The sequence below is a fragment of the Camelina sativa genome, chromosome 17 (assembly GCF_000633955.1).
Source record: "Camelina sativa cultivar DH55 chromosome 17, Cs, whole genome shotgun sequence".
NCBI lineage: Eukaryota > Viridiplantae > Streptophyta > Magnoliopsida > Brassicales > Brassicaceae > Camelina > Camelina sativa.
In genome coordinates this window covers 24,923,010-24,933,666 of record NC_025701.1, presented here as the reverse complement: position 1 = coordinate 24,933,666, position 10,657 = coordinate 24,923,010, and the positions used below count along the sequence as shown (strand labels likewise).

The 10,657-nt window shown below is 31.4% G+C and overlaps 1 protein-coding gene and 1 pseudogene across 1 annotated transcript; one reads left to right on the top strand and one right to left on the bottom strand.

Moving 5' to 3' along the window:
- LOC104757967 lies at positions 5,014-7,480 on the bottom strand (annotated as a pseudogene).
- On the top strand, positions 8,888-10,481 carry LOC104759787 (probable phosphopantothenoylcysteine decarboxylase). The gene is made up of 4 exons (XM_010482671.1): positions 8,888-8,892; positions 9,000-9,221; positions 9,433-9,718; positions 10,131-10,481. The coding sequence occupies exons 1-4, from the start codon at positions 8,888-8,890 to the stop codon at positions 10,311-10,313; spliced, it is 696 nt and encodes a 231-aa protein (XP_010480973.1). The 3' UTR covers positions 10,314-10,481.

The window sequence follows — 10,657 nt, the reverse complement described above, 5'->3', positions numbered from 1 at the left end:
TATATCGGTAAAACATCGAGGCCCATTGTATATCGGCCCAATAAGAAACCAACTGTTGTCAATTCTGGACTTCGATCGAGAGAGAGAAAGACAGAAATTTTTTTCCTTCTACTAACTTGTTTTCGGCCAACAAATACGTGACACGTATGGGCTCTTATTCTATAAAGTAGTATACTAAAATAAGAGGTTCTCTTATAATTTTTTGCTTTATCTGATTTTCTTTTTTTTTCTTCTTCTCCACTAAAACCTCTCTTAAAACCCCCAACCATTGGGGATAACCTAAGTTTCCAACCACTAGCAAGATTCCATAGGACTCGGAATCAGAAAATTATATAAGATAAATGATATTTATTCAAATATTAACCCATTGAGGAGATTTCATACAATTTTTTGAATGTGAATATTTTTTGTAAATGAAATCAATAATTTTTATCTTTCTTGTACCTTTTTATGCACAACACATCTTAGAAGTGTAATAGAGTATACTTAACTTATTCCAAATAACACCCAATTTGAATAGTTCATATGTACACATATATTCTTTCTCTCAAAACGCACAAAAACTTTTATAGTGCATCATGACATGTATATCAACCTTAAGATTCATTGCATACAATTTTTTATTTTTAAAGTTCATCACCAAAATTTATCTTGATGATATGATATTTTAGGAGACTTTTTTTTTTTTTAACAAACTTAAAATCTCTGGAGACTCATATATGCATACCGTATAGTAAAATGATATCGATATCTATTTGTATGAAAAAATATAATTATGTATATTTAATTTTGTGGTCTTTTGTTTTATCTAATAAATAATATATATCTTTCAACTGTTAAAAACATAAATATTATATATTTAAAAATTTGACAAAAATTAAATACAATATACTAAATATCTAACTCAAATGAATATAACCTTTCAATTTCCATCCCAAGCATTTTCAAATATCTTTAATATATGTTAAATATGAATACAGTTTTTGTCCTACTTATAATATCATGTTATTTAACACACTCAATCATTCTATTTCTAAGCGTACTGTCGATATCATTATCATGTAGATAAACTAAATGAACAAAATTTCTCATATTTTTGAAGGAGAAATTATACTCACAAATTGCTCATCTGAAATTACCATTTACATATGGTGCCAAGGACTTTTCTTACATGTTTTTTTAGCAGTAATTTTCTAAGAAAATTGTATGATATGTGCATCTTACCTTAAAAACTTAAAATAATTTGATATACTAGTAATCTTATTGATACAATATTTTTTTCAAAAATATATTGATGTTGCCATGTTTTTGGTCTTGATAAGTTTTTTTAAAGGTATGAACTTAAATCTATCCTCATGGTTATTAAAAATAACTTATTATAGTGACGTCAATCAAATGCTTTTACACCGCCATAAATAATAAAATACTACTCGATATATTTTTTTGTATCATCATAAGCTTGCAAAGATGTTTTAATTTTATCAAATATATAGCAACATCATGGGTAGACAAGTAGTATCAATATCCCAACAATATTGTATAAAAATGTAATGATCATATGTATTTTATTGATTGATTTTACTTTTAAGGAATTTTTTTTTGTAAGTAAAGTTAAAACTTTGCATGTATATTATAGCCTTACAAGGGTGTAAGGATTTAATTTGCAGTTTACTGATTACTACTAGGATTTATAAAATTAGATATCGATTATGAATTTTCTAGTTTTGAAGAATACATGTGTAGTTCATCTAAGAAACAATTTATATAAAATATCTTTCCTTGAATCCACTATCGTCAAAATGTTGATCCACATCCGGTAAAACCTTACAAATTTTTACTCATTTTTCCGATCATTGATTTGTTGATATTGTTGAGGTTTGTAAGTGTATAAACTTTAGTAAACTTTATTTTTATTTACAAGTTTTATTGAGAATTTTTTTAGGAATGCTCAATTTGGTGTGCTCCTTTTAGTTGTCCACTTTCAAAAATATCCTATTATATTAAGTGAGAAATCTTATTATATAAAGTGGGGTTTTGAAAATTAGTCATTAACAAGATTTTGACATGTGTCAAGTTATTAATCTCAGATTTTGACATGTGTAAAAGTTAATATATCAAGTTATCAATCTCAGATTTTTGACATGTGTAAAAGTTAATAATAGAAGGAATTTGATTACAACAAAAATAAAATATTTTGTTTTAAAAATTATTAATAATATAAAAAGATAATTATAAAAAATTACAGAATTTATAAAAAAAATACAAAGTTTTTTACATAATCATAAGAAGATTATTTATATATATATATATATATATATATATATATATATATATTTCATAAAATCTGAAATTATAATATTATTTAATTATTTTTAATTTTAAATTATTCAAAAAACTGCTTTCAACTTTGTTTAATTGGGAACTTTTTTTTAATGGGAAGATAAAATAGGCTAATCAAACACAAGCTTACAACAAATATAGATATATAGATTGGAAAAACATAAATCAACTGATGGGTGACCTTTCTGGAAGTGATTGTTGGAATTGTGCGACTGAGGACAAAACAAAAGAAAATATCATTTGTTGATTTGTAGGATCGGTAAACAAGTTTTAAAGCTTCCCAGACGTAGCAAACCGGCCATCGAATATGGATGGGTCCACGAGCCGGAAATAGATGTAGGGCCCACTTAGGACGGTGACCCAATGAACTGAGAGTGGACATGGGCTCACTAAGCAAGGTAACGATTAAGGTGTTACAGAGACAGAGGCTACATCATGGTGTGTCAAAGACACTTACACGAATACATTGGAAAATTTAACATTAGTTACTCTCAAAAAAAATTTGTGACGTTAGAAAAAAGGTTTTTACTTTCATCGGTTGTTGGAGCAAGCCATTTTGAAATTGCAAAAAGACGTGAACATGTTCTCTCCACACAGGATGAGAGCAGAACCGAGGTTCTCTCTATGGTGTAGAAGGTTGTACACAAGGTTATCTTCCCAAGGGAGTAAAGTGAAGGAGGTTTGACGCAAGCTTATCTCTCCATGGTGGAGGAGGTTGGATGCAAGCTTAGCGTCCAACTAACTTATGACAGTGTGGTTTTTGAAAACTAACTTATGTGTAAAAAACCACACTGTCATGCTATTGGTCTTAAGGCAAATAATTAATTTTTCATTAAGAGTAAAAATCTAATTTTAAATATTACACTAATAAAATCTTTTAAATAATTATTAATTTTCAAAAAATAAAAATTATCTCTCTAATTAATTATGTACAAAAATTACTAATTAATTTTTAAATATTATAAACCAATCCAAATTTTAAAAAGTAAGATTTTATATCTAAGTATCTAATTATTATTTTAATAACTATATTTGGAAGATTTTGTTAAGATTTTAAATTATGATTCTCCTATCATCTTTCTTTTATTTCATTTACAAATTTTTTTTTAATACATATGATAAATAAATATGTAGATTTTTTTCTTCATAGGTTGTGATTTAAATTTTTAAAAACAAAGATATATTACTCAATCTATGAAGAAAAAAGGTGTGTTTTAATGTTTCATATCAGCAGGTTGGTAAAAATAAATTTATGTGATTGATTAATTAATAAATTTTATTTTCTCACAATTAAAATATAATAATTACTAATTTAAAATATGTTACAAAATAATGATGCAAATACAACAAACAAACAAAATAAAAATATAATATACATCAAACAAATTAAAATACTATAATATTTTAAAATAATTAGTATTTATAAAGAAATATGTAGATTTACCAAACAATTACAATACTAAAACTAAATACTGTCTCAAATAAAATAACAATAATTAGATTAGGACCCACGGTACACCGCAGGGCAAAATTATTTATAATTAAAATATTAAAATTAGAAATTGTATTTGTTTGTTAAATATGTTATAATTATATAATAATTGTTAAATAAACCATATAATACCGCAATAAAAATTATTTTTTATAGAAAATTTATTTAAATTTAATTACATATGTCTATTCTCTGATACTGACAGTGTTAACAAAATAATGAAATGATGTTTTACCCGTGTAACACCGAATTACTGATATTTTTTAATTTATATAAATATCTATAAAACCTGTCCTGCTGTATAACTCCATCCGGAGATATTTTAACTCACACTATATCATCTTAATTTTTAATATTTATTGTGTATCTACGAAATAATATTTATCATATTTAACTTTTAAAAAGTTTTAAATATTTTTCATATTTAAACTTTTAAAAATCTTTAAAATAAAGAACCGGAATAAACCAAATAATTTTTTTTAAAGTTTAAATGCCTGATAAATCAAGGGTCTACTCATTTGTATTCAGAATAATTTTGGCAATTGAGAATATCATTAATGTCATAGTTATTTCAATGTAATTTTCCGGAAATTTTGTATACAAATTCATTTTCCGGAAATTTTGTCTAGATTATTAGCAAAAGAGTATATTTTTGCGGGTCCTATGAAATTTTGGACATCGTTTTGTCTACAACCTAAATAAATGGAGGCTCTTAAATTATAAATTATCAAGAGGCCCATAAAATATTAAGAGGTCCATATAAAATTGATAGAGGAACATAATTAATTGCATTAGTAGCATTAATTGCAAAAACTTTTCTTATTAGTATTTTTGAGCAAAAACTGCTGCAAAAATATTAGTATAGATTTTTAGAAAATGTTGGTCGGTGCTTTATAACACAGGATATCTCCTAGTATTTTATTAAATCTGAAAAGTTTACAAGATTTTATGAGGTTAAGGTACTTCTAGATTGGTAAGTAATACGTAAAAGTTTGTTTTGTTCAGTTCATTTGCCTCATAGAATTTGAAAGAATCTAATCCCGAATAAAAATCATGTAGGCCAAACAAATGTACGTAGGAAAGAATCAAGCTCTTATGCAACGCAAGGATATGAAATAGCAACTCTTGAAAACTAAAACATTGAGAGCTAAATTGATCAACTCTTTTGTGAAATCATACTCTAAGCACCAATGATATTTCTCTTCGGAGTATGAGAATTATGCAGAAAAGTAACTGATAATATACAAAGGATTATTCGCAGCAGCCATTTAAGGGTCACAAGGACAGAGTAAATGTGAATAAAAAGAACTTACAAATAAACATTTACAACACTGTTTTAGTCATATCAATGTGAGATGTGACCATCTTCAAGCAACATATCACATTGATACATGCTTCAAAGCACTTGATCAGATACTCCCTTGAAGGAACTTAGAGCTGTGATAACCGATTCATATACTTCAATTCCTTTCATGAATACGATATCCTTTAGGAACTGAGGCAACAAATAAGTTTTTATATCAGTACACTGATTATATATATATATATATATATATATACTCCAAAGAGGGCAATAGATAATATCATCATATGAATACCTCGTTATGGTCATGCAATAAAATAGGAGTATTGGTCATTGGAGAGAAGCCCAGAACTGGGATTCCCAAAGAGCGAATATAGCGTGAATCTGTAGTTGAAGCCAAAATTTCGGGCTTTGCGAGTTTTCCTCCTGTTGCTTCAACAGCTTGCTTGAAGATAGACCACCAAGGATTGGTATCATTTGTTGGAGTCATTATAGGTCGCCCTAAATGATCTCTTAACTTTCCTTTCTCTTTTATCTGGTCCAAGAAGAAAAAGATTGGATCTGCTCACTTAGTTAGACTAAAACGAAAACTCTTGTACCTTGTTATCAAACTGCAGAGGGTAGACACTATACATCATCGTCAAATTCACTAAACAAAAGCCAAAAAAGACATGTAACATTATATAATATGAGAGCCTATAGTTTACCGAACTTTGTAGCTACTGGTTAGTTTTGCTTAAGCTTGGCTTAGGACATCTCATATCCTTGTCTTAATGACACACTAATATATAGGTTGGAAAAGAAAGAAGTCAAATGTTCTTAATCAACTACAACCAGGCTGTAACTATTCAAGGTATATGGGCGTCTAGTGTCTAGTATCCTCATCCTCATTTATGTGAACCAATGTGGAAGATTCAAACAAAAGAAACCAAATTATATTAACAGTCATGCTTCACAAAACCAGACTCAAGAACAGTTGTGTATAATCCTTAGTTGCTATTAACTACTGAGACCGCATAGACACAGAAACAAGCAACCCAACACAGAAACGGTATCTACATATATGAGAGCTTTTAGAGCATATTCATTTTTACCGTGTAGGTCATGTTCCTAATAGAAGGAGCCCATTCTTCAGCAATCCTTTTCTTCATAACATCTGGATCTGCCATTGGAGGCAACCTTACATCATACCCAGCTTCTGCCTCTGAAGGCTACATATTCATCACAAACCCCTGACAAAAAAAAAAAAAAACACACTTAAAAAACAAAATCTCCTATAACACATCAAAAAAATGCAAAATATGAAATCATCAACGTAACTCACAGTAGTAGAAGGAGTTCCAGCTTTAAGATAAACTGGATTCACAGAGATAACTTCAGAATTCGCAGCTTTCCCAGCTTTAACGAAATCGAACTGCGTCTCCCTAAACTTAGATATCAACTCAACACTCTTCATCAAATTCTCCATAGCTGAATTATCATAAAGCTTAGCACCATGCCCTGGGATCCCCTCAGCTTTGATTATAAATTCCCATGGAGTCCGATCAGCGTAAAAGACCCTGAACTCATCACCAGGATTCGCTTGTCCTTCATCCATAGCGAATCCCAAATTCAAATCCCTAAACTCCGACGACGCCGCGAATCTCATCATCCCGTCGAATCCACCGATCTCTTCTTCAGGGACGTATGAGATATGAATCGTACGGAGAGGAACGAAGCCACTCGATTTAAGATTCCTGATCGCTTCTAGATACTGAACTCCGATACACTTGTCGTCTTGCGCGCCGCGAGCGTAGATATGACCATCGGTTGTACGGTGAGCTGAGAACGGCGGGTGGATCCATTTCTCGGATTCGGCGGGAACAGAGTCGAGGTGAGAGTTGAAGAGAATCGAAGGGAGGTCAGGGTTAGAGCCCAGCCATGTGAGGAGAAGAACTGGCTTACCAGAGACGAATTCGAAGGTTTTGGAAGTGAGACCAATCGATTGAGCTTGGTTAATGAGGAAGGAGACTGGTGCAGTGTAGTTAGGGTTAGGATGAGCGGTGTTGATTCTTAAGTATCGTTGGAATCGTGTGATTGGTGTATCCTCTTCTTGGCTGTTTGATTGGAGTGAGAAGATGACGGAGATGAGCAAGAGAGTCCAGAGAAGTGAAGACATCGCCATGGACTTTATAGTTGCAGGAGTGATCAGAGGATGACGAAGAAGAAGAGCTTTTGCTATATTTATTGTGACTTCTTGAGCATTGACCAAACGATCTGTGTGATGATGAATTGGTCTTTTTAAAAAAAATAATACTATAAAATAAGAGACCATCTCACGTTCGGAGACTGCAACCACCTTGAGAGACGACACATCCTTTAAAAATCCAAGCACTCACTTCATCGTTTAGTTTTAACATATGTTGGGTGAAACTCTCTTCTGAGTGAATGGTTGCAGCGGTCAGAGCGGATAAATCTGTCTACGGACTAAACTGCTTTTTATTTACCATTCATCAAATGCAGTCTGATGCGGTCCAAATAAAGCAGAAACAAGACTGCTGCGGACCAACTGCGGACCACTTTTACATACAAATAAACTTGGTCCGCAGTGGTCTGCTGTCCGCCCTATTTTTGGGGCGGACTAAACCGCTGACGGATTTGGCCGCTCTGATCGCAGTTACCATTCATACCCTTAAAGAAATATATGTGGCCTTTTTTTACTTTGGGTATGAACAGTGACTGCAGTCAGGACGGCCAAATCCATCAGCGATTTAATTCGCCCCAAAAATAGGGTGGATAGCATTAGACCAACTCTATTTGTATGCAAAAGTAGTCCAAAGTTGGTCTGCTGCAGTTTTGTATCTGCTTTATTTAGATCGCACCACTGCGTACTGCATTTAATGAATGGTAAATAAAAAACGGTCCAATCCGCAGACGAATTTGCCCGCCCAACCCGCTGCAACCATTCACACCTTTTATTGATTCGTTTATTATACCTACGCATTTCTAATCACCCATGATTCCGTTGGGTTTAACTTTTAAGGGTGTTTCAAAGTGGATTCTATGTTAATGATCTAATCTGATTGGCGATTCTTAGGGTAGTTTCCATCACAAATTTCTTCGATACGAATTTAATCCTGACATAGAGTTAAATAAGCTTTGCTCATGACATGCCAATTGGTTGAGTCATGGAGTTTAGTGAATCAATCGAACTTGATCATTTAAAACATACTTATCTACGTCGTTTCTGGCTATATCAATTGAGGAGTACTGCACAAGAACGTAGTTTCATGCCATTATCTGTCTATTTTATTACCCGGTTGAAACTTTTAATTTAGTTTTTATAAAAGAAATTTTTATTGATGACCATTTCAAATTAGATAATACAAAATCAAGTTTTTTATGCCACACACAAAATATCAACAAGTTCGATTTAAGGTAAAATAGTAAATTTTAAAGTTACTTTTGACTGAGAAGAGTTCACAAAATAAAACTGGTAAATACAGAATATATGTTGAAAAAGCTAACATGCAAAGATTGATCAATTTCAATATTGATGACACATTATAACATATGTAAAAAACCGTTTATTTGATTTTAAAAATTAAGTAGCAAATTAAATATTACGCCAAAAATAACTAAATAGCTAGATCATACTCAGAAACTTAAATTTATTACGATATTTTAATTGTACAAGTAGCAAAATATATAAACATAAAAATCTCAGTTTATAACCTTTAATATTGATGATGCATTCTATGGAAATCTTGGAAATGATGTACCGTTGTTTCTCAAAATTTAAAAACTATTATCCGGCCAAAATAATTGACTAAACAGAATTAAATAAGGGATAATCTCATAAATAGCACCAATTTAACTTTTTAGTCCAAAACTAACATACACTCGTAAATATTCCAAAACTAGCACAAAATTTATATACAGAAAATCAAATAGCTTCTCCTTCTTTTTCTCGAACACTCCATCTCCGTCGGAATTATCCACATCAGCTCGCTTCATCTCCGCCGGAATCACTTCTCCTTCTCTTCCTCCTTCTCCTACGCTTCACCTCGACACCGAATCGATCCGACGAGTCTCCTGCTTTGCAAGGTATCGTCTGTAACATTAAGCTTTATGAAATCTGTTTGATTGAATCTCTCCTTTCGTTTATGATTTCACAATATATGATCGTTTGATTGATTTCAAGTAAATTACCTGGCACTACGTTATAAAATCCATGTTCGAATTATAATCCTCTCTCTGAGTATACGTATCATTGACTGCATATAATAAACTTAATCCTCTCTTATGGATATTTCAGAGATGGAGAGGTAGAGACAGATAAATATGCAAGGGGTGATGTAACAAGGAAGACTCGTATCTTATTGGCTACAAATGGAAGTGTGGCTGCAATTAAGTTCATCAATTTATGCTATTGTTTCTGGGAATGGGATGAAGTCAAAGTTGTCGCTTCTCAATCATCTCTCAATTTTGTTGATAAACCTTCTCTTCCTCAGAACATGACTCTCTATACTAATGAACATGAATGGTCTAGCTGGAACAAGATTGGTGATCATTGCTTTTTGTCTACTAACACATTGTGCAAGGTAAAAAATATTATTCTCATTAAGACCTTCCTTGTTCAGTATTGGATAGTTTGGACTCTAGATTAGCTCTTTTGGCTGTTATTCAAGCTGCAGAATCATAAGCAACTTAGCTAAAGTGCTAGAGTTGAAGATATAGCTTTTACAAATTATAAAGATTGTTTGCTTCTAATGATCTGTACCTGCATTTACAGAGAGCTAATGATCAAACTGCAGTCCTCTTTAGATCATTTATATATCGCCGCTGTACTGTTTTTTTTTTTCAATCTTTGGTTAATATTCTTGTCATCAAGGAACATAATCATAGGAACTGTAGCGTGTGTAGCTGAAGAAGATCTAGATTTTAGTTTTTTGGCTCTATATTTTTCTGTTTCTTCATGATCTAAAAAAACTATTGTGCTTTCTCTTTTTACAGATTGTTGGTGGGTTATGTGATAATCTGTTGACATGTTTAGTAAGGGCGTGGGATTATAGCAAACCGTTGTTTGTTGCAAATGCAATGAACACTTTGATATGGAACAATCCCTTAACAGAACATCACCTTGTGTTGCTTGATGAACTTGGAATTACTCTCATTAGCCTGTATAGATTATCGTAGTGTTGCAACGGCCCATGGTGGTGTGTTTATTAGATTTACACCCGCAGACTTTCAAATGGTATGTAGGTTTGTAATATTTCACATCATTTATGTTACAAATGTTATGTTATGGATGGTGTATTTTGTGAAACTCGATGGTTATTAAAGCAAATGGTAGTTTCTTAAAAATTCATGTAGGTTCTTTGAAATTCAGGAAAGAACCTTGACAGCTCAGGATGACATTGAGAAAAAATGTTTCTTTAAGATTAAGAAATGAATTATTCAGGAAGGATTGAATAATGTTTACGAATGATATTTTAAAATTTAGGATGACTTTCATAATTAAAAAAAAAAAAAAAAAAAAA

What these genes read in the sequence shown, in the direction of transcription:
- LOC104759787 (XM_010482671.1), top strand. An exon ending in CGAGTCTCCTGCTTTGCAAG is followed by an intron (nt 9,222 to 9,432) that starts GTATCGTCTGTA and finishes TGGATATTTCAG; the next exon opens with AGATGGAGAGGTAGAGACAG. An exon ending in CTACTAACACATTGTGCAAG is followed by an intron (nt 9,719 to 10,130) that starts GTAAAAAATATT and finishes CTCTTTTTACAG; the next exon opens with ATTGTTGGTGGGTTATGTGA.